The sequence below is a fragment of the Sinocyclocheilus grahami genome, unplaced genomic scaffold (assembly GCF_001515645.1).
Source record: "Sinocyclocheilus grahami isolate Dianchi unplaced genomic scaffold, SAMN03320097.WGS_v1.1 scaffold515.1, whole genome shotgun sequence".
In the NCBI taxonomy this organism is placed as follows: Eukaryota; Metazoa; Chordata; class Actinopteri; order Cypriniformes; family Cyprinidae; genus Sinocyclocheilus; species Sinocyclocheilus grahami.
Genome location: NW_015505694.1, coordinates 274,048 through 299,231, shown reverse-complemented (window position 1 = coordinate 299,231; position 25,184 = coordinate 274,048). Strand labels below are relative to the sequence as shown.

At 38.1% G+C, this 25,184-nt stretch overlaps 1 protein-coding gene and 1 pseudogene across 3 annotated transcripts; both read right to left on the bottom strand.

The window, feature by feature from the left end:
• Positions 1 to 458: 458 nt before the first annotated feature.
• LOC107554840 (F-box only protein 38-like) lies at positions 459 to 16,582 on the bottom strand. Of its 3 annotated transcripts, none has more exons than XM_016237472.1 (21): positions 16,445 to 16,582; positions 15,788 to 16,032; positions 15,423 to 15,556; positions 13,620 to 13,783; positions 13,348 to 13,513; positions 12,981 to 13,256; positions 12,619 to 12,712; positions 12,393 to 12,523; positions 11,668 to 11,838; positions 11,399 to 11,541; positions 10,959 to 11,154; positions 6,920 to 7,057; positions 6,658 to 6,825; positions 5,601 to 6,167; positions 4,077 to 4,177; positions 3,879 to 3,981; positions 3,626 to 3,792; positions 2,573 to 2,718; positions 2,064 to 2,167; positions 1,671 to 1,784; positions 459 to 1,343 (listed from the first exon to the last, which is right to left on the bottom strand). In XM_016237472.1, the coding sequence occupies exons 2-21, from the start codon at positions 15,916 to 15,918 to the stop codon at positions 1,165 to 1,167; spliced, it is 3,393 nt and encodes a 1,130-aa protein (XP_016092958.1). In that variant the 5' UTR covers positions 15,919 to 16,032; positions 16,445 to 16,582; the 3' UTR covers positions 459 to 1,164. The 3 variants fall into 3 exon arrangements, with proteins under 3 accessions (XP_016092958.1, XP_016092960.1, XP_016092959.1); XM_016237474.1 differs by having other exon boundaries at positions 1,671 to 1,775; XM_016237473.1 differs by lacking the exon at positions 16,445 to 16,582 and adding an exon at positions 16,223 to 16,438.
• Positions 16,583 to 17,239: 657 nt separating this feature from the next.
• LOC107554829 (ribonuclease-like 3) lies at positions 17,240 to 18,259 on the bottom strand (annotated as a pseudogene).
• Positions 18,260 to 25,184: the final 6,925 nt, after the last annotated feature.

Here is a 25,184-nt window from a genome sequence, read left to right as displayed (position 1 = left end):
TCCTCTTCTAATTGGACTAGTTTCCTTACCATAACAAACACAAGTCGGTGAACTCTATTCTGCACAAAGCAGGCAGTTAAGACATACTGTGTATTTTATATCATTCGCATTCGTTGGTGTGTCAACTAAGCAACTATGTGAAGGATTAGGCAAGGAAGGAAACCATCCAGAAACATGCAATGCTGACTCTGTTGTCTCTGGTGTAGGTTATAAAGCAAGTTAATGGCACAGGGCCATTTCTGAAGATGCTTTACCATATGAAGAGAGCGAGTGAGGAAAAGAGCATGTGCGTCAAGTCATCTGAAGATGAATAAGGGATATGCCTGGCAACTTTATCCACTGTGCTTCTGATTAAAAACGATTCTACTGGCGTTTCATAAAAAGTGGGTTCAACTAAGGGGAAAAGAATAAAAAAAAAGATATTTGTGCATAAAATACTCAGCTGTTTTTTGTTCCACTTTTTTTTTTTTTGTTAGCTCTATGAAGACCACAGGGAGGAAAACGAGCCACATTTATTCACCGATTCTGCCACGTTCCTCTCATGGGCCAAGAAACATTTAATCTCTTCACCAGGTTCTGGGTTAAACTGACTTACAGCACCGTTAACAGTGAAAAACACATAAGCCAACGTCTGGGGAAAAGGTGAGAGAAAAACTAAAATAAAATATGAAATTATTAAAACAAAGGTCTCTCAAAACGTATGAGGTGCAAAAAACAAAACTCTATTGCCTACCAAGAATTATATTTCTGTCTCCACCAAAAATCAAACAAGTGATTTCATATGCCACCTGTCAAGGCTCTCCACGTCTTTTTCCATGCGCAACAAAGCAACTGCTGACACTATCACCCCCTTTACTGTAAGTGTGCTGCCGCTTTCATGTAATGAACACAAGCAAAGCAACCTGGTGACACCATTACTCTTCAGTTCATTAGTCTAGAATGAACTCACAAAAAAGACAATGGCTGATTGAAAGCGATCACTCTCTGTTTCAAGTCAACTCAGAGATGAAGGCAACTGGAAATGCCTTAGTATTCCACACTGAAGCTGCGTTTAAGATGCCTCTCTGTTCTCGCACAGAGGTGGCCAGAGCCTGGCAGAGAGTTGAAGAGCTCTCCACACTTCTCTCCAGCATCTCCAGGCCCTCCGGCTGAGCTGTGACTGTTCTAGATGTAGTCGTCATCCACCGGTTCCCCCCGAACGTCACAGTAGTGGATGAAGACGACCACCACACGCTGGAAAACACCCCTACGTGTCTGCCGTCGCTCTGAGATCTCCTCACCGATAGTCTCCATGCAGATGTCGGCCGAGAGCTGTCCCTTACGCCGCGGCGCATAGATAGTGGCTGACAGAAAGGACAATTTCAGAAAGTGTGCGCGAGAGAGTTTTTTTTTTTTTTTTTTTTTAACAAATCAATGCAGCCTTAGTGAACAAAAGAGACTTCTTTCAAAAACATTATACAATTATATTAATTATATAATATATCGTTTTTGAGCTTGGTTAGTTTAATCAAAAGATGGAAAAATAATATTGGAAAATAAATGGTTGAACAAACATCATGGCTAAATGATTGTGCTATAGTTAAGATGCATTTGTATTTGAATTTCATTGTATTGTGATGAATATTAACACCTGAACTTTATTCTTTCATAATGGACAGTGTGTTACTTACTACTTTCATCATCCTCAAAGTCATATCGGGCATAACTGTTGGGCTCTGCTGTGCGTAACGAGCGAAGCCACGGGAAATCTGTGATCATCGAATACGGCGCCCCATCTATTAATCCTAAGGCAAAGGGAGTGTGGGAAAGATCGAATGCCATTCCTTTATTATTCCTTTAAAACTGAAAGGGGTCTTGTAAACATTTATGGGCAAATTCGACATTATGGGAGTCTGCAACTTTTCTCATCCATTAAGATGATTAACTTTGTGTAAGGGATTTGGGAAATGTAAATGCTGTAAATTTCTCTCTCTTCTCTTTCACACATAATATAACTGTGTTTCCAGAGGAAGTGAGGGGAACTTGGAGCTAGTCTCAAAGGACCCTGATCTGTTTCCTCTCACCCTCTAAAGTGTAGATGTCTCTGCCCCAGGGATAGCTGGGATACTTCTTTAAATCCTCTTCCGTCCGTGTGGCCTCCGGAAAGAATTCATACTTGATGAGTTCTCTTGTGAAAGGATAAAAACACAGCTTGTGAGTCTCTGGGTTTATCATGATAAGAAAATAGTGCCATCTAGTGAACAAAGCAGGAATCGGATGAGCCATTTAGAAAGCTGGCATAATTTTTGCAGAATTTAAGTGTAATTCAACAGGCCACAAAAAAATTGACATTCTTCCTTTTTAAATATAGCACTATAAAGATGATAAACACTAAATTTTTTATTATCTTATTCTTGGTATTACATTTACATTTAGACGTTTAGCAGACGCTTTTATCCAAAGCTACTTATATCAGAATCAAACAGAAACGGTAAAACTGAAATATTTGTATTCCTGAACAGTGATAGAAAGTCAAGTTTAGAGAAGTCTTCGCTTTACCAGTACTGTATTATGGGTAATGTAGTCCACTCACTGGCTAATGTTGGCAATGGTGTCCATCCAGCTCCGTACACGCACTTTGTTCCTGACATTGGGTGGGTTGCTGAACTCATGGATAATAGCAATATGGTATGGATAAGGTCCACTGAAGAGCTTTTTTTCCAGAGCCAGAGAATCAATCTAATGTTAAAAAGCACATATCTGTAATATATTGTGCTGTAAATACCTCAATTACCCTTTACAGGGCTCAAAAACAAAGCTGTAATGTAACTCTAAATATTAAGCACATATAAATCCAATCACACGTTTGTTGGAAAACAGTTGCATATGATGTGAAACATGAACGACTTCTTCATTCCAACTGATGAATATATTACAATTATATTACAAACTATTCTTGCAGTTTCCTTCTTGTAAAACCTCATCCATGCCAGCCATCGATATATAATGTTATTTTGATGACACACTTATTAAAACAACGTCCAATAAATCATAATAATCTAAATGTTTAAATTTGCAAAGCATAAAAATGTGTATGATCAATAAATCTATATATCGCATTCTGTGTAAACCTGCGTTCGCCTCTCTTGTTATTTACACTACATGCGTGAATCGGTGGGCGGGGCTAAACAGGCAGTGATGTAGAAGCAGGCGTTGATCGTCTTCTGCAGAGGCGGTGTTTAGCCACACTATTACGTTGTTTTGGCAGATTGGCTTCAATATAAGCTGTTTTTAGACTAACGAGAAGGTTTTGAGTTCTGAAACATACAGGATGTTTTTATAGTACAGTGAAATTTTGATTTCTCAGTTCATGTCCCCTTTAATGCATCCTTGCTGAATATTTACCACAATAATTCAACAACAATATCCAGTATATCACAATAATCTAAATGTTTAAGTTTGCAAAGCATAAAGCATTTCTATACTTTATTGAATGTTGCACTTATGCAACCAATAGTAATACTGTATACTCATGAAACAGTTTCATCAAATGTGAAAATTATAAGTCCTACATCAACACCATATTCAGAAACCCACTGATTGTAGCTACCATGGCAACCTCACTCTACTAAAGAATAACGCTGACCTGCTGCATAGGCCTCATGTAGATGATGCGGTTTCTCTCCGGCGGCATCCGTAAGATCTGGTCAAGCACCTGCTCCATGTCCAACTTCTTACATTGTGCGTAATCAAAGCGGTTTACTATGGGGGCACTTTCAACCACCAAGTGCTTCAGCACCCTACAGCGTGTTGCTTGGGAAAAAAACGATCAAATTACACATTTGGATGTGATACAGTTTGACTCCTGTCAATGTCAACATGTTCTGCTATGAACTCACCATGGACAAACATCATTTTGGGGCACTCCTTAAGGACCAGATCTGTGATGCCACAATTTGTAAGTGTGATTCCCACCAGGTTTTTAGATTTAAGGCTGAGCACCTGTATGATGTGAAAAAATATTTGTGATCTGTAAGAAAGTGCATTAAAGAAACATTTAGTTGAGTGAAACAAGACCATGAACAAGAACAAGACACCTGCACATGGTCGTCTTCAGTCACAGGGTCACTGGTGCTGGTGGACTTGTCTGCCATATGGTTCCTCTTCACTGCAACCCGAGGCTTAGCTTTGGGTAGTTCTGGATACACCAAGAGGTGATGAGAAATGAAATGGAAGTCTTACTGTTGGTCAAATTTATCTTTATGTTAAATCTTACTGCCATAGGAAAAAAATTAACATACAATGGGCAACAAAGCAATATAGATTAGCCTTGCTTCAAAAAAATTACTCGTTCATAAATTGAACATAGCTACTTCACTCACAAAAACACAAACAAGCTCTATGAGGGATGTCGAGATTCTCAGTGCTCAACAACACCGACTTCAGTCTGTTTTAGCACAAGCGTCTGATGAACCACTTGTATGTGCTTTTGAGTCCCTTTTGAAGCTTGAAGCTCACGCAGTTCATAAATAATAAAAGAACATTTCACCCCAAAATGAAAATTTTATCAAGTATAATTTAAATTTAATTTCAAAAGTATATGAGTTTGTAAATACACTCCCATTCAAAAGTTTAGGGTCAGTACGTAAAAAAAAAAAAAAAAAACTGTTTTCAGTAAAGACAGATTAAATGGATCAAAATGGAAGTGTAAAGACATTTACAAAAGTTTTCTATTTCAAATAAATGCTGTTTAAAAAAAAAAAAAAACGTTTTATTCATTAAAGAATCCTACTAAAAGATATTAAACAGCACGATTTTCCACACTATTAATAATAAGAAATGTTTCTTGATCACCAAATCAACATATTAGAGTCTGAATGATGTATCATGTGACACCGAAGACTGGAGTAATAGCTGTTAAATTCAGCTTTGACATCAAGGGAATACATAACATTTATAAAATATGTATACATTAAATTTGAAAACAGTTATTTTAAACTGTAATAATTGTTTCACTATATTACTGTTTTTAATGTATTTTTGTAGCCTTGGTGAGCATAAGAGACTTTCAAAAGCATAAAAAAAAATTGTACCAACCCCATACTTTTGAACGGTAGTATGCAATGTAAGCATTATAAAGTACGTAATTTGTAATATTCAATATGTTAAATAGTCACCTTATACTTCACACTCAAAATGCAACACTCAACAATGTGTCTTTCTAATTAGGGCCTGAAAAAGGTTTAGAGATTCCTGAAATAAATGCATCTACACTTATGAGACATTCTACTACAACAGTGGTTTTATGCAAGCATGCATTCATCAGAAAAAGTCTAATTTCCTACATGTGCTATTCTTCTCAGCACTGTAGGTTCTCTAGGAGTCAACATGGGTGTGGCCCTTTATCCAAATGTCATGAACACAAGGAAATATACTGCACTATAACTGCCCATATAGACTAGCAGTGAAGTAATCAAGACCCCCAGCATTCCTCCATCTGCTTTTATGCTATGCACAAATGCCACACCACAAGGATCAGCCTTTGCCTAACTGTGCCTTTTTTCCATTGCTCAATTGATTCTCTGACATTCCACTGTGAGGAGCCTCTGCTCTCGTCTTACCTGACTCACAAACCAGGGGCACAGAGGAAAGTCTGCTGCAGGCACGAGTGACCGGTCTCCTGGGAAACTCATCTATCGGGCTTCTGTGTGATGATCCATGCTGGTGGCCTGCAGTCCTCTCACTTTGCCCCTCAGTTGAGCCCTGAGTCCTGGGTGGAGCGTTGGAGAGCATGTCCTCCATCTCATCTCCTCCTGCTCTCTGCTCTGGGCTGTGACGTTCTGATCTATGGCTGTCTCCTCCCACTGGCAGGCCGTGGCCACCACGAGTCCTATTTTCAGAGCAGGTGCAGCGAGTCCTCACCATGTCGTCCTCCCCTCTACCCGCTCCACCTTGGTTGTCCTGATTGGCAGACTCCTCCCTCCAGCGGATGGAGCAAACACAGTTGCCGGCAGCGTAGCCTGAAGCAGACCCGGGCCCACTGTTTCTGTCTCTGGCCCCACGCTCAGCCGTCTCAATGGCCGCCTTCATGTCAGCCTTGATCTGCTCGCTGGTCACCTGGCAGCCTTTCTCACAACTGAGCTCCTGAGGTTGCAGTCCATGTCTACGCAGTGGAGTTTTCCCTTTACCTGCCAGAATACAGCACAACAATCATATCGGCATCAAGCTGTATCAGCCATCAAGTTTGCTTTCTTCCAATAGTGTCATTGCAGTCGTACAGATAATATTTCAGAACTTATATGGCCCCAAAAATACGTGAATATTCTTGGACACTTAAGTCACATGTACGAATTAAATGTATGAATTAAATGATGAAATCTGAATAGTAGTGTATATTGATCTAAAATTACATCATTTATTGCAATTATATTCACACATTAAGTTTGGGGTAAGACTCTTTTTTTTTTTTTTTTTTTTAAAGAAATCAATACTTTTATTTAGTGATGGGACACAATTAATTGATCAAAAATGATGTTAAAGACATCAAAGTGACAAACATTTATGATGTTATAGTTGTAATGAAAAAGGTGATGGAATGTGGACCAAGCCTTAAGTGCCTGAATGTATTTTATACTAAGAACTGATGCAGTGGCTATGAAGATTTTACATGCAAACTACCATGTGGAGTCACAGCTGTACTGCTCTTCCCCTGGGCTTCTGTCTCAGGGTACTGGCCTTGAGAGGGGGCGGCAGCCGGCGTCCTGATTGGACTATACTCATCCTCACTGTCTGAGTCTGAAAGCACCACCGACTGTTTCTTCACTGCAGTTTGAACTCCACTAGGTCCTGAATTAAATCATAAAAGAAAAAGCAAAAATGTTAATGGCTACTCATCAGGCGTATTCCATCTGTTTGCATTATTTGCTAGGTTTCTTCAGACCTGCTTGTTCTTCATCCTGTTCAAGTGAAGGATTAGTAGTCTGGCTGGAACCTTGGGTCTCTTCATCTGGGTTGGAGGCCACAAGAACGGGCTCAGGCTCCATGTTGTCTGGCACCATGCCCTCAACATCGGGAATCTCTGATTGAAGTCAAGAAAAAAAAGTTAACTCAAAGCTTTCTGCAGCCAAACAATCATTAAAGGTGACATATCATGAAAATCTGACTTTTCTAGGTTTTAATTGCTATAATCAGGTCCCCGGTGCATCTACCAATCATGGAAACGTGAAAAAGATTAACTCAGTAACTTTGTTTTGATAAGCTTTTTTCTGCAAGCGTCTGATTTCGCTCCCCTAGTGACATTGCAAAGGGATCTCATTATAATATTACCTCCCCTTAATCTGTAAGTTTCCACCCACGGCGCCGTCATTTTGATTTCGCAAGCGCCAACGGTGTACCAGTTCTAATGCCATGCCGAAAGCTTGAGCAAAACATGCTAACTGTTCTGTCTTTGGCTGCACAGATGAGCACAGAACACTATTTAGATTCCCAGCCTCAGAAGAGACAAGAGAGCAGAGGATTTATTGATTTATTTACTGTATATTGCTGCTGCCACACAGATCTAAAATAAACATGCAATTTATTTCCCAGCTGTTTACCTTCACAGTCATAACCGACTGTTTTTGTAACTTATGCGTGTTTTTAACGTAAACTTGTGTGTGAATGAGAACTTAGTTTAGTACTCGCATGCTGTGACAGCAGCTTTCTGTCCGTGTACTTCGGATGTGTGCGCTCAGAAAACCGTATATCAGAAGTTTAAACTAATATGGTTTAAAACGCATGATTTCAGCGAGATAAACATGATAATCAGAACCAAAACATGTTTTTTAGCAAGTACGAGCTGTAATGGCGCAGCTCTATTCTGTAAAAGGGGGCGGGGAGCAGCAGCTCATTTGCATTTGAAGAGACAGGCTCTAAAACAGCACGTTTCTGCATCCACTCAAAATAACCATTTTCAAAATTATATAAATTATCTGTGGGGTATTTTGAGCTAAAACTTCACAGTTACATTCTGGGGACCCCTGAAACTTATATTACATATTGTGAAAAGGGGCATAATATGTCACCTTTAAACACTAGATGTACACAACCGTTCAAAAGTATGTGGTCGGTAAGATTTTGGTAAATGTTTTTGAAAGTATTCTCTTGTGTGCACCAAGGCTGCATTAATTTGATAAAAACACAGTAATATTGGGAAACAGTATTACAATTATTTTCTATTTGAATATATTTTATAATGTCATTTATTTCCTGTGATGGCAAAGCTGAATTTTCAGCAGCAATTACTCCAGCCTTAACTTTCTGACCTCAAATTGAATGTATTGTATATAATAGGGGATATAAATACGATAGGGGATATATTCACACGTTATAGAAACAAAAATGGTGGTGTATAAAATTGATTTTAAGATAAAAAATAGACGATAAAGAATTAACTTGATGGAGCTCAAACTCAAAACACCACTGGTAATATTATTAGAAAATACGGGATTAGTTTCCACTGTTATGCTTATGATGCTCAACTATATATCTCAACAAGACCAGATGAAACTTCTAAATTATCTAAGCCTTACAGGGATTCTCAAACCTCTCCATGAAGTACCCCCAGCACTGCACATTTTGTATGTCTCCCTATATCTGACACACCCACTTCAGGTCTTGCACCCTCCGCTAATGAGCTGATGAGTTGAATCAGGTGTGATAGATGAGGGAGACATACAAAATGTGCAGGGCTGGGGGTACTCCAGGACAGGTTTGAGAACCACTGATCTAAGCTAACAAAGTGTGTTAAAAATTTAAAAGATTGGATGACCAATAATTTTCTCCTATTAAATTCGGATAAGACCGAGATATTACTTATTGGACCAAAAAAACAGTACACAGAATGTCTTGGATTACAATTTGCAACTAGACGGGTGTACCGTTACTTCCTCTACAGTCAAAAATCTGGGTGTTATATTAGATAGCAACTTGTCTTTTGAAAATCATATTTCCCATGTTACAAAAACAGCATTCTTCCATCTTAGAAACATTGCCAAGTTACGAAACATGTTACCTGTTTCTGATGCAGAAAAGCTAGTTCATGCATTCATGACCTCTAGACTGGACTATTGTAATGCACTGCTAGGTGGTTGTCCTGCATCTTCAATAAACAAGCTACAGATAGTCCAAAATGCAGCGGCTAGAGTCCTTACCAGGTCAAGAAAATATGATCATATTACCCCAATTTTACAGTCTCTGCACTGGCTACCTATTAAGTTCCGTATCAGTTACAAAATATTATTACGTGCCTATAAGGCCCTTAATGGGTTAGCTCCTGCGTACCTAACTAGTCCTCTACCACGCTACAATCCATCACGCTCCCTAAGGTCGCAAAACTCTGGACTTTTGGTAGTACCTAGGATAGCAAAGTCCACTAAAGGAGGTAGAGCTTTTTCGCATTTGGCTCCCAAACTCTGGAATAGCCTTCCTGATAACGTTCGGGGTTCACTGGTAATATTATTAGAAAATACGGGATTAGTTTCCACTGTTATGCTTATGATGCTCAACTATATATCTCAACAAGACCAGATGAAACTTCTAAATTATCTAAGCCTTACAGGGATTCTCAAACCTCTCCATGAAGTACCCCCAGCACTGCACATTTTGTATGTCTCCCTATATCTGACACACCCACTTCAGGTCTTGCACCCTCCGCTAATGAGCTGATGAGTTGAATCAGGTGTGATAGATGAGGGAGACATACAAAATGTGCAGGGCTGGGGGTACTCCAGGACAGGTTTGAGAACCACTGATCTAAGCTAACAAAGTGTGTTAAAAATTTAAAAGATTGGATGACCAATAATTTTCTCCTATTAAATTCGGATAAGACCGAGATATTACTTATTGGACCAAAAAAACAGTACACAGAATGTCTTGGATTACAATTTGCAACTAGACGGGTGTACCGTTACTTCCTCTACAGTCAAAAATCTGGGTGTTATATTAGATAGCAACTTGTCTTTTGAAAATCATATTTCCCATGTTACAAAAACAGCATTCTTCCATCTTAGAAACATTGCCAAGTTACGAAACATGTTACCTGTTTCTGATGCAGAAAAGCTAGTTCATGCATTCATGACCTCTAGACTGGACTATTGTAATGCACTGCTAGGTGGTTGTCCTGCATCATCAATAAACAAGCTACAGGTAGTCCAAAATGCAGCGGCTAGAGTCCTTACCAGGTCAAGAAAATAAGATCATATTCCCCAATTTTACAGTCTCTGCACTGGCTACCTATTAAATTCCGTATCAGTTACAAAATATTATTACTTGCCTATAAGGCCCTTAATGGGTTAGCTCCTGCGTACCTAACTAGTCTTCTACCACGCTACAATCCATCATGCTCCCTTAGGTCACAAAACTCTGGACTTGTGGTAGTACCTAGGATAGCAAAGTCCACTAAAGGAGGTAGAGCTTTTTCGCATTTGGCTCCCAAACTCTGGAATAACCTTCCTGATAATCTTGTACTGCAGTTATAGCTGATCAAATGCACATTATTTTTCTTTAGCTTGGGTTAAACAAAAAAATTTTGCTTGATTGGAACAGCAGCTACGCTAATTATGTCTCTATTTGTTTCTCTGTTTTTGCCGTAACTAGGATTAACACAAGCTTCAGTCTGGATCCAGAACACATGAGAAGAGATGATGCCAACCCCTCAGAGGACCTCAGATGATGCCAACCCTGAAACAACATACAGAACTACCAAATTTTGCTATAAGTTTGATTGCATCATATAATAATTGCTGTTAATAGTGTTCATCGTCTGTTTGATTACGTCTTTAATTGATTTTTCATTTCTGCCATATGTACATTAACTGACAGTCACCACTGATATGCTACTACTAAATATTGTAGAAACTTAAGTTGCTTTGTGTGAAAATCGGGAAAAGCTCTATACAAATAAACTTGAATTGAAAAAAAAAATTTAATTGAATAAGTACCCTCTGGTCTATGGTGGTGCTGCTGAGGCACATCTTCGACCTGTTCGTTGTTATTTGGTGGAATGTTTGCATCGTTATTGTTCTGGTGATTGTTGTTGTTATTGTTGTCATTATCATTGTTGGAATTCTGATTGCTGACCAGGGCAGACGAAACTCCGATACCCGTGCCTGCACTGAGTCCGACACGGGCACAGCCCTGAGGTAAAGAAATAACGTTAACATGCTTCACAACATTTAATCTCCTATAGTCTATATTATATATTTTTTTCATTTATATTGTAACTTCTTTACTGTTCAAAAGTACACATATTGTGATTACTGTACATATTGTGATAAGAATTATATCAGAGTAAAGACCCCGAACTGTCTGTTTACCACAAATGGTAAAGATATCTAAGTGATAGTGTCCTGGTAATGGTTTTTATGGGTCGACAGCTCACCTTGGGAGGTTCACGAAACATCTGATCCAGAGAGATGAATTCCAGGCTGGGAAGCATCTCAATGAACTGACTGAACGACTCCAGCTTGATAGCATGACAGCGCACTAGAGTGAGGTCCACCAGTCGACTCCAGCGTGAGTGGTCTTTAACAAAGAACAGCTAATTAGTCAGATTTAAAAACTGGAACTAAAATATGCATTGTAAAACTTGATAGAAATTGTACACTAAAAGTCAGGAAATACATAAACAAATGATGATGGATCAATTACCTGTGATCCAGTTGTGTGGATTGTGAAGATGTGGACAGTTATAAATGACCAGATACTTGATGGAGGTAAACACCTCATTAACAGCCTTCATTCCTATGTCTGTGATGATTCCTGGATTCTCGATTACATCAGCAAGACCGTATTTGACTAGCTCAGCATGGCTCATGTTACCTGTGAGAAACATGTTTTATTACAGGTAAATGAAAGGTTAGTTCACCCAAAAATCTAAATATTGTCATCATTTACTCACCTTAATATTGTTCCAAACCCATAAGACTGTCATTCATCTTTGAAACACAAATTAATATATATAAGGTATGTTTCTCTATTGAAAGTCTGTTCGACCAAAACCTTGACACTTTAAAAAGTTCAGTTCAGTCTTCTGAAGAGACATAAACATTGATACATAAAGCAGATTAAATATGGTAAACACATGCTCAAATGTTCTTGCTTGACATGTAATTTTATGTCTTCATGAACTTTCTGATACTTGAAGGTTTTGATGGAATGGACTGTCATTGGAGGAACTGAAATCCCTCAGGTTTCATTACAAATATGTTTTGAAGATGAACAAAAGGTTTGGAATGAGATGAGGGTGAGTAATTAGTTGAGGGTGAGTAATTAGTTTTGACTGTTTTTATTGTCCTCATTTGTAAGTCGCTTTGGATAAAATCTGCTAAATGTAAATGTAAATTAATGACAGACATTTCATAACAATGACTTACATTGCAACAGAAATTCATCAACATATCCAAGGTGCAAAGTCTCAAACTGAGGGAACTCCAGTTCAGCCATCTTCAGTGCGGAGAACACCCCATCTTTGGTTAAGGAAGGCTGGATTCGAACTTCATGCAACCTGAGAACCAGAGTTGATTCTGTCAACATCTCTAATTCTATAAAGGAATCAGTGAAAGTTTAGCATGCTCTTTGAATGTTTAAACACAGATTTACCTGCGAGCAGCAGTAATGATGAGGTAGCCCAGATCCACTTCAAGTGCATTTTTACAGGCACCAAATACAATTGTGTGCAAATTACGGAACCCTCCTACAAGAGATGTACTTTAGCCAATGTGCCACAGACCTGGAACTTTCTTTTAGCAGTGCACCACTGCATACTTTTTTTCTTGCTCAAGATAAGTAAACAAAGCAATATTGGTATTGTATTCACATAGTCAATGAGAAATATGTATTGCAAGAACAACTTGCACAGTCAAAAAAAAAAAGTTTTGACTGCTTTTCAATACTATAATATACTGTTCAGCAGTTTTAATATGATTCCTATTTGTAAGGAGCTGACAAAATGTTCATCTTACCTGACCTCCAGCTATCCTCCACAACATGCTGAATCAGCCCACCCAAAAAGGGCACCCTCACCAGCTCCAGCTGCTCTAGGTTGCGGGCAGAGGCCAGACCGGTGACAAGAGGCACATACTTCAGAGAATTAGTGGGACCGGCGCAGTTCCTCATGACGAACGTACGCAAATTCACACAGAGAAAGACTTTGAAGGGCTGAGGCTTTGTGAGGCGCACCCATTTCAGGTACAGATGCCTGAGCATGGACAAGCAGGGGATCTCCGGCACATTGACACCTATAAGAAAGACAAAGTAGAAAGGTTTGTGACAAGATGACCAAGATGATGTGGAAAACGGTTTGCACTCTGGAAGCAATTTGAAACTCACCAACAAGATGGAGAGTCTGGATTTTAGCTGCAGCTGGAATAGTGAGTTTGTTCTCTGAGGGTATAGGAAACGCCCCGTTTCTGTTCCTGAACTTCCCTAGAATGTGAACCTGAGGCATGTAGTTCCATATCGCCTCCACCAGCTCCAAATGCGATGTCTCCACACCCTGTAAGTGCAGATATTGTCCTCATTTTAAACCGTAGTTGAAAACAGATGGACAAACATTTTTATAAACTGAAACAACAACTATCTCATATATATCATAGACTCACTATAAGGTTGGGACAGGCCTGTAGAGCCTCCAAAACACCAGGAATGCTGAAAGCCTCATAACCTCTGACCCTCCTTCTCTCTAGATAACGTGGATGAAGACCATACAGCTGCTCCAAATCAGGCATCTTCTTCATTAGCATGAGGAAACTGGAGTCTGTGAAACCTGAGTTACACACATCAGTTAACACCACTGAATTAAGGACAAAAACAAAATAAAATGGACAGAATCATAGAATAAGTGTTGTAAGGCTTTAGGACTGGTACTCTTGGATTCACCAATTTGGAATTCTGTTCAAAACAAATCTATATTTCAAGAAAGGTTTGCATAGGAGTAGACCAATATATATGCCATTCCTATTGATAGTGTTCACGTGACGTCATACCCTTATAGGAACGCCCACCTGGAGGGCAAAACGAAGTTTTGCTCCACTGACCGCCAGTTATTTTTACGCAGTTTGCATTAAGTAGTATTAAGGCGAAATTCAGTAAACATCTTATTGATTATGTATATTTTGTACAGGCAAGCAGATGAAGCCAGAATATAATTGCAATGTGCAAAGTTTCACGTTAAATGGTTTCCCATTAGAAGGAAAACACTGAACCATTAAGTGGATTGCGTTCATATTCCGGGCTCATCTGCTTGCCTATGTAAAGTATGCATAATAAATATAGAGAATATTACTGTTTCAAATATATTAAGGCACTTTAAGTGTTTTAACAACGTTTTGTCACACTGTTTAATGATTGAAATATTGCCGCGGGTGCTTAATATGGATTGCAAATGGGAAAAACTTGCATTTTGTTCACATACCTTTGTTTTATTCTTTTGAGAGGTGATCTAAATATTTGAGGCTGTGAAACAGATGGAAAACTGACAGGTTTGTCCTGCAGTTCTATGGATGTTTTGCCCTCCAGGTCTTCGAGCCGGTCACGTGACTGAAAGCTATGAATTAATCGGCTAACCAGAGATCACTGCCACAGGCAAATATCTATTAAAAGCTCTGGTAAAAGTTAATAAACACTTTCTGTTTTCAAGTAAAACTATATATATATTTTTTTGATATTTTAGTTAATCTCATTTGTCATCACTAAATTCTTATTATACAGGTAATATACGCTTACTAAAAATCTTGGGGTCAGTTTTTTTAATGAAATGAATAATTTTACTCAGCAATGATGCATTAAATTTAATCAACAGTGACAGTAAATACATTTTTATAATGTTAGAAAGTATTTCTGTTTCAAGTAAATGCGGTTCTTTTGAACTTTCTATTCATGAAAGAATCCTGAAAAAGAAACATTTATCACAGTTTCCACAAAAATATTAAGCAGCACAACTGTTTTCAACACTGATAATAATAAGAAATGTTTCTTGATTATCATATTAGAATGATTTCTAGTCTTGACACTAAAATGGTGCTGAAAATTCCGCTTTGCCATCACAGAAATAAATCTGTATCTGACATCTCGCATTCTATATATCAGCATAAACCATTTTCAACCACTGGATTTAAGTATGGCAAGAAGTATTAAGTATAGCTGAGAGTACTAGGTAATAAGTCATAAACAGAGCTGAGTAGTACACTGAAAGCCTAATCAAAACATTTAATACACAAGTCTCCAGGGTAGAGGGATGTGAAATCTGTTGGGCAGATTCTGTGCAGGACTGTGAATATGTTATTTAATCTGAATATAAACTCAAAGCCCTTTGACAATTCATACCTATTGACCACACATTTATACCAGGTTGAGTTATAAACAGATCTCAGTACTGAAATTTGAGCATTAAGAGTGTCGTCTACCTAAGGGCATGTATTCCCACCACCGGCTGGCACAAAGGTCCACAGCCTTCACCACCCGCAAGTAGAGAGTCACCGCCTCCCGCAGTTTCCGTGACAGACACTCCATACACATTATGTCCTGCATGGGTAAGTATCTGTGGGGAGATGGATTTACGCATCAAAACTCAAGTCAACTATACACCGTTGAGTTAATCTATGACAGCGCTGTCAAAAATCTCTGGAAATGAGAATAGAATAGCAAGGACCTTAGCGACCCTAATTAAGACAAACGTTTAGGAGAATGGATTGACAATTATAGCACACTGGTAATACATTTGCTAACTACTGTACTAACTAGTAGTGGGATGTCGGGGTGTTGTACTGACCGGAATATGTGGCAGAGCACCTCATGTGAGAGCTCATTGATATAGTCTTTAGGTTCCTCATGTCCAAGAGAGCTAAATGTTCCTCCCCCCAAACTATGAGTCCTGGTGACCTTTCGCCGTGGGCCCATCATGTCCAGGGCAGTGAGATATCCACCAAGTGAAGGCAATAAACTCCCTCCCTCTGTCCTGATCTTCTTGTTTGGGGCATCAACACACAATCATCACGTACTACATCAATTCAACATCTATAAGACACAGAAATAGGGGGTCACTTTCACATTACAAGTAAATACATCTAAACTATCATAATACAAAATGAACATTACACATCTGTCAAAAAACACAAAACTAAACAACAGCTCAATGAGGTGAAACTGAAAAAAGCCCCCAATGACAATGGACATACATCTAAACCAAAATGGCTGTAACACTCACAGCGGGCTAGTAGGATCTATGATATGATTTTAACAGTGGTAGTTGAGAGGCATCATGGCTCAAATAAAGAAGAGCTGAGCTGAGCCGTTCAGTGATCAGCAGCATGTGAGGAGATGATGCTGTTTCAAGCTGTTATGATCACCAGCTCTAGCTAGCTATCAGCTGTTAGCAACCTCACCACTGTTTTATAAAGATATAGACCTAAAAGTGCTGTAACACGACCTCTAAGAAGACGCGTTCAGCAGAAATCTGTCCATTTATGTCCTCTGGTTTTCAGTCGAGCTCATAAATGCGATTTTTGGTTAGTTTGAAGGTGAGCAGCGGCAGCTGTCTGTCTGGATCCTCGTTCAGTAGCGATGTGAAGCCAGCGTTGGCCTTCCAAACACAAACAGGAAGTTCAGATATATTTTTCCTTTACAAAATAAAAGACGCGAATAACAGGCGAATGGACTTGATTTAATGTATTGCTCACGACAGGGAATATATTCTAAATGTAAAAAATATTATCGTAAAATTACCCATAGGAGGTTTTCTAAAAATGTTTATATTTAGCAGGTTTAATTTTTGTTTCTTGATTGTAAAGCGGGAAGCACTAAGTTTCTAAACGGGAGATTTCCTTATTGATATCGCAGACAGTCACAGTACAACACAGACCTAGCGTTACACAAGTTCAGTGACAATGTGTGGGGTGTGCAGTCAGCTTAAAAAACGAGATGAAAAGTGAGTCAGGAAAGATGAAAGACAGTCTGGGTACGGGCTAGTAAAACTTTTTTTTTTTTTTTTTTTTTTTTACAGCCAGATAACAAAAATGTTTACTTCAGTTAAAGAATAAACTGTTAAATAATAATAATAATTAAAAAAACAAACATTTTATTTCATTTCATTCATAAAATGACCATTTGTGCTGTTTGACAAAAGGGGAAAAACAACAAACCAATTGTATTACTGCATATGCTTCTCAGAATATAAAATTAGTTAAAAGTTGTGTTTACTATAACAAATTAAACATAAATTCAAAAAATTATGACTAAATATGTTTTTTTTAAACAAAACAATTCATTTAGCCTAGTTCATACATTACTGCTCAATGTATAAGCTACTGCAACATTAATATCTAAGAATGATCTGATTGTGAGTTTATTTAGCTATTTATTGACATGATTAATTAATAATTAATTAACAGTAAAAAAAAATTAACAATTAATAAAGGGACCATAAATTAATAGGAAGCTAAAAGAGGCGTATGTTCAACTTGACATCTATACAATGACGCCTTCTTCATAATGCGTTGGCCAATTGCCTGCACACCCCACAACAATCTTTCGAGTGGACTTGTGTCCTCTGTATTCACATTTGGGGTGTCTCTCCCCTCTGATTAATGTATACATGTAATTACAGGAAATGGCTTGTTGCTCATATACAAGTCTCTGTTTTCTGGGAGCCAAGTACCTCCTCCAGTTCAAACTGCTTTAACTTGGTTGTTATTTGCTAGTGAAGGTGTTGACTTCTTTGCAGCTGTTGTCATTTTGGGATCCCGTGATGTACAGATCTCACTGTCACATCTCAGCACATTCATGGCTCCAAACACACGCTGCCTGATGAATTTCTTATAACGAATGAAATTCTTATAATTTCTTAAGAAGCTGCTTTACTTCTTCTGTTTGACCATAAGTCGACAGTGAGGCACACGGGACCAGTAGCAGAATCACGGTGTGATGAATCCCCATGACCTGGTCAGCAAAACATAAACCATAAAAAAAGTGTTGTTGTTTTTTTGGAGATTAACGAAGAAAATCATTTTGACGACATACCTTGCTCTTCTTGACAAAGCAATATTTTGTTCCACCAGCTGTCTTCTTCTGTCTATAAGCTGTAAGAGAATCAAAAGCAGGTAACTAACAAATCGTGAAAAAACTAGCACATGAAAAAGGTTCTAAAAACTCTGCGGTAATATTACTAACCAGCTGTAGTTGAGACTTTATTGCTGTTAGTAATGCTGCTGGTTTTTTTTTATCATAAACCCCACAAGACCTAAACATGTAACCGGATTAACAGTTAATGTTTAACAAGTACTCAAACTAGAAGAAATCAATAAAAACGTCTCTTTGATTTTTGCAGTATTACACAGTGGGTGTATAATGTATTTTATGTTGCTTATGCTTCATGGTCAAACACATTGCAAGCTTTACAAAAGGACATAAAATATAATAGGCTAATCTAGTATTTATATGTACGACATTTATTGATCTAAGTTAATGTTAATTCATAATTAACCCATTCATTCAGTGTTTTGAACATTATTGATAGACCACCTCTTTTGATATTAGCAACTTAAAAGGAAGAAATACCAGTGTACACACAGAGAATTATTCATTAAAACATGAAAAGTCTCACATTGTTGGGCATCTGAAGTCTGTTTTCCAAGGCTTATTTTAGTATATGTGGTGAGCAGGGGTGCAGAGTCCAGACATCATAGGTTTAAATATTTGCAATGCCAGGTATCTGTCGATGGCACAGCTTCAAAATAAACAAGGGACTCTATAGCCTTTCACTGACAATGATTGTAAGGATTTAAAATGCGATTCCTAATCAAAATGCCAAATTCATCTATATGCAAAGAAACAAAAATCTCAAAGAGAGCGGAGATAAAACTTTGCAGATCTAGTTTGCTTATTTTCAGTTACTCTTCTGCACCAGTATACCATCATTGAGGTTGTTTGTTCTGGTTGTCAAAGTGCTTATATATGCTTAGACGTATAATGCAATGGTGCTTCAAGTGACCCAAGTTCGAGTCCCTCCAAAGTACCATTTTAATATACATTAACTAGCACAGAAAAGGAGAAGACATCAGTCAGATGCTTGAGATGACCACCAGAAACTAGCTCATCTATAAGCACATAGTTACGTATACAATATATATATATATATACAGATACCAGGAAGTTCTAATTTCAATATCTGATATTTCTCTAACACATGAGATGTCAATCAGGAAAATCTTACTAGATTATGATTTGATGAAAAGGCACGTTTGTAGTACACATAAAAAAAATGTAATCCATTGTGCACATAAATTATTCAGTTCAAGCAGCTGACTGACACCGTCCTCTAATCCTCCAATCAAATCATTTCAATCCTTTCGACAATTACGATCAGGGCATGAGCAACTTATCTCAGACATGAAGCGCCTAACTGGGCCTCTGATAAAACTGGCTACTACAAATGTGGAGAGACACAGAAAACTGAACACAGACTGAGGAGAGGTGACCTCATAACATCAATAACAACACTGGCAATATAAGCAAATGTAGTAACACCTTTGAAGATTAATGCTATCAAAGAATGAGCAGGATTTTGCCAGATTTTCATCTATCATCCTCCGACATACTTAGTTCTTTATTCTTCTTATCCCATTTTATTTATGTATTTATTTATTTATTTGCACTGGAATGAGTACAGGAAAATAAATTAACCTGGGAGAAAATTACATTCTGACCTTTTTTTTTAAATCTTTGATATTACACATTTAGAAGGCTTTCTCAGAAATCGTCTCGGTTACGTATGTAACCCTCGTTCCCTGAAGGAGGGAACGGAGACGTCACGTCCCGTCGCCACAGCTCCTGTGCCACCGCTGAGCGGCCGGGTCACCGGCTCGGCTCCTCAGCGAAAACCTGAATATGCGCTGCACCTGCTGCCTACTTATACTCACGCTGTGATCAGCAGCAGCTGGATGCAATAATCGCAAGCCAATGTGCATTGGCTCGTTTAGTTTACTCTCGAAGTAGATTGGGCCCTCTAAGCGAGATCCCAATTCGTCGGTCCTCCGACGTGACGTCGAGAGTGACCGACTGAGAGGGAACCATATATGTCATGTACCATTCTTAAATGTAGATTTGTCAAAGAAAAGTATAAATACATCCATACATTTTATGGAAAAGGCAGAAATTGATTCAGTAATGAAAATGGTAGTTGCACTCCTGAATGCAAAAAAAAGAATATATAAATATATATATATATATATATATATATATATTATAGACAAGAATTTATACAAACTTTTTTTTAAAGTTTTATTTTATTTAAATTTTTTAAGTACTTCATATAATAACATGCCTTTTTTTAATTATGATGAGATGCTCCTGTCTGGGACCAAATTATGTCTCGCACCAAATTTATTTACAGATTGAGAAACGTGATTGGAACACTGCTCAAATAATCATCTTGAGAAACAGGAACCCATTTCTTGTGCCTGTGTGAACACTTCAATCCACAGCTCAAGTCAGCGAAAATTGATAACGCCATTACTGCATCTGCCAATGAACATCATGTAAATGTATAGCATCAATCTGCATGCTCAGACAAGACCCTTTTCCCCATCTCACAAGACATCCAGTCAGCCTGTTGAAATGTAACCTCTCACTTCATTTGACCAACTGCTTAAAACCAATTATAAATGAAAGCCAGTGATGTCTGGTTCTGGATGCTGCGATGAGTTCCATTTGATGAGAACGAGAGGAGACGATGAGGAGTGGCAGCTGTGGGATTTTGGCCCGGTGACACAGTAAGGCGGACGGGTTGAGACACATTATTCAGAAACCTCTGAGACAAACAAAATGAAGCACAAGATGAGATTCAATCCCTCTGCTTTCCGCTCTGTGACGGGAGGTTTGCCCTGTAATCTGAATGACATCAGCCCTACAGAAAGATCATCACACAAATTTAGGATTACTGGTTTCTTGAAAGTGAGAGTGCCATTGTTATTGCATACTATTTAGAAATATCATAGATAAGAAATATCATAGAATAAAGCAAACCAGTCAACCTAAAAATAAAATATTATTACAGTTGGTCTAGGACAAAGCTTTTCAATATTTTAGACCCCAAATATTTTAGAACGTGATGATATCCTCGCAAAACAATTTGCTGGGTCTACATTAGAGCTGCACGATTAATCGGTTAAAGATCGCGATCTCGATTCAAACACGTGACCCACGCGATCTTATTCCTGAATGACAAAGATTCAGCTACAGCTTTATTTATTTTGTTCAAATGAATTTATATTTTTAAAAAGACTTAAGCAATGAACATTTTGTCAGAACCACTAGTAAATTACTTTAGTTTTCTAATCGTTTTTTCTTCAGAATCGTGAGAGAATCGTGATCTCCAATTTATATATAAAAAAACATGATTCTTAATTTATCCAGAATCGTGCAGCTCTAGTTTACATGTTGTTTATTGCTGCATATAATTAATTAAAGTAGAAGTTTAATTTTATAAAGTACAAGTTGATTTAAAAATGCACCTACATTTTCTTTCATTTTGTTTTTCAGTTGAATAAAAGACTATGTATTCCCTGTATATTTCATCACTGAGGATTTCTTTAAAAAAGTCTAAAAATCTCATCTCGTCTCGTCTCGTCTTGTGGGATAAGTGTCTCGTCACACCCCTAGGTTTAAGGTAAAAAAACCCCATTATTTTCCACATACTGTACATTATTGTTTCTCCTCTATGCCCCGCCTTTCTGAAACATGTCGATTTTTACAAAACTCATCGGTCTGAAAAGCGAGGTGTGCTGTGATTGGCCAGCTATCCAGTGCGTTGTGATTGGCTGAATACCTCAAGCGTGTGACGGAAACGTTATGCCCCTTACCATACTGTGAAACATTAAAGGGTTCATATGATGCTGCTAAAAAGAACATTATTTTGTGTATTTGGTGTAATGAAATGTGTTTATGCGGTTTAAAGTAAAAAAAAAACATTATTTTCCACATACTGTACATTATTGTTTCTCCTCTATGCCCCGCCTTCTGAAACGCGTCGATTTTTACAAAGCTCATCGGTCTGAAAAAGTGAGGTGTGCTCTGATTGGCCAGCTATCCAGTGCATTGTGATTGGCCGAATTGGCATTTTAGTTCCAAAGAGAAAGGAAAAATTGAAATTGCATCATATGACCCCTTTAAAACCCAAAACCCATTGACACTGCACTGGTTCTACTTGGATAAACATCGGTGTACTATTAATAACTTATTTAAGACTATAGTACCCACCTTATTAAAGACAGCTCCATTTGTTCCAAATGTCACAAAACACTGAAATTTTTAACAACTATAGAGCAGTAACATGCTTAAGGTCTTCTTGGTGAGTTTGGTGAAGAGGTAGTGGCCAAGGTGGGTTCAGTCAATTATCTTACCTATTTTCCTTGTTTTAGAGTTTAAAGCTCCTCTGTGCTTGTTTTTTGCAAGCAGGTGTCTTTGAGAGGGAGTAAAATCTTGATGCCTTTCTTAGCTGAGTGGATCTTTTGCTGCAACCTGACCTTTTTTGTTTTAATTTGCACTCCCTTTAAACTCCTTTAGTCTTTGTGGCTTGAATTGTCCCACCAACAACGGGGCATTGGTCAAAAGCGGGGCAAAAATGGAGACAAAAAAAGAGAGAAAATATATGCAGCTATTGTATGAGTATCTGTTTGCTTGGCCACACTATTCCCACAAGCCTAAAGCCCTTGCAGTGTGTTCTGTAATGCACACATCAATAATGCATTGCAATGTTTGCACAAGGTCTGTTTAGTTATTACTACAGCCTCACAGGGGAGTCATTGGCAAGTCATTCTGTAATCCTAAACACCTTGGCTCTTTGAGATAATTGTTACAATAGCAGGCATTTTAATATGTTCAAACTTTTTCCTCTATTCCAAAGTAGCAATTGTTTTCTACCTTATTTGTGGACATTAAAATTTAAAAGGAAATCAAACGGTATTTTATTTACAGAATACGTTTTGTAATGCAACAGCTTTCAGAGGAACTAAAAAGCTTCACCAAGTCAAGGCTGAAAACAAAAGATGCTCAGATTGATATATCAGTTACATAAGGTTTTAATTTTTTGTATATATTAAAAAGCATGGCAATTAAATTGGATCACAGCAAATAACTATTTAAAGGGCGTCTTAGTCATGAAAGGAATAGTTCACCCAAAAATGAAAAATTGCTGAAAGTTTACTTAGGCCAGATTTGAAGAAATTGTGCATTACATCACCAATGGATCCTCTGCAGTGAATGGGTGCTGTCAGATTAGTGTTCAAACCACTGATCTATATATATGACCGTGCAAGGCAAAATAACGCATAAATTCAAAGCATAAATCTTTATTCAGATTTCATGAGCACTTTGTCATTTGAAATGCATTTGCATATGAATTTGATATTCGCTATGGTAATGTATAGAACATGTAACTTTTTAATACGCAGGGGAAATTCATGACATAAACAAATAACCATTTACATGCTCAGGAGGTTTGTGTTGTAAGAATGTACAGGGATACTTCAGATATAAAAACGCTGACTCGTTAGGTGATGTTTTCTCATTAAAATTGTACGATTTCCTATAGAATGAATGGGAATACCAATATGGCGGCGTGGCGGCTTCACTTTTATGACATCATGAGCAATCCAGTTCTCTATTATAGATCAGTGGTTCAAACAGCTGATAAAAACATCACAATAGTCCACAAGTAAACCACACAACTCCAGTCTAAAAATCCATTGGTCCATTGGTGAGCAAGTGATGTAATGTTAAATTTCTCCAAAAGACATGCTTATGATTTTTTAAAGGGGTCCTATTATGTTCTTTTACAAAGTCTTGATTTTGTTTTGGGGATGTACTAGAACAGGCTCTCATACTAGGTTGTTCGAAAAACATTATTTTTCACATATTTTACATTATTACAACACCTCTCTCCCCAGTTTGGCATGAACGGCTCGAATAGGTCCTGTATCAAACGAAGGCCTGCCTTCTGAAATACGAAATGTGCTTTGATTGGTTAGCTGGGCCAGTGTGTGTTGCGATTGGCAGCACTCGGCGCCTGGTCGGGAAATGTCATACCATAGCCAACTGCGAGCTTCAGTGTAAATATTGCGTCAATATCAAATCAATTTGAGCGTGATTTAAACCCGGATGATTGTAAACACTCTAAGTTCGTCTGCCTTGGGAAAGTTAGTGTGTCTCTCTCTAGTGCAGCTCAACCAGGTCTCGTCCTATTCGTCGATATTTGTGATATCACACATCCCGGAAAATATGCATTGTAGTCCAAACGAGTCGTTCGTTGTAGTTTTTGAAAAGTGATTTTTGTTAAATAAAATATCTCCTTTTGAAGTGGACTTTGAACTTTGTAACTGTGAAGATCTTTTTTATGCTCAAACAGCAACATTACAGACTAACTAAAGTTGAAAAAGTGAAAAAGCATAATAGGACTCCTTTAAGGGGAGATTTTATACCTGTTGTACTCTGCCTATAATGTAAAAATACAAATACCACATAAAAAGAAAAACTGCAAGGGGCATTATTTACTGGCAGTGAATCAGGCTCTTTGCTCTACAACTATACATTCTACAGCAACTATAGAGAGCAGTAAATATTTCCACATCAGGTGTTCTATTGACTACCGTTTTCTTACATCTGCTTAGGTTAACATTTGCTGTACAGATCATTTTCATTTAGGCATAATATGGCCTTTGAGTTGTGAATGTATAAAAAAATATATTTAATTGATATGCTTTTGATACATTTTATATTCGCCTCTCAGCCAAAAGGGCATTTTAGAGTGGGTGAGATGAAAGGCATCCACTTCTCGAAATAAAGCGCAGCCAACAACATTAAGAGGACACAGCTGAAGCTAACATCCCTGAACTTAAGACACTGAGCTAAGAGAAAGAGATAGAGGGAGAGAGAAAGCTAGAGACACAAGAGAGCAGATACTAAGCGGCTGGCAGCCAGAGGAGAGGGGAGGCTCAAAGCCTAAGGAGACGTCTTTTGCATAATGACATGTTACTTCTCATTTTGCGCTTCCCTGGCCCAGGCCTCATAAGTGCTGCATCTGTTTACAAGCACACCACTTTTCCAAGGAGCACCCATCTATTCGGCATTCATGAGAGATCTCTTAAGAGTCCCCAGCTGGAAAAATTCAGACAAGG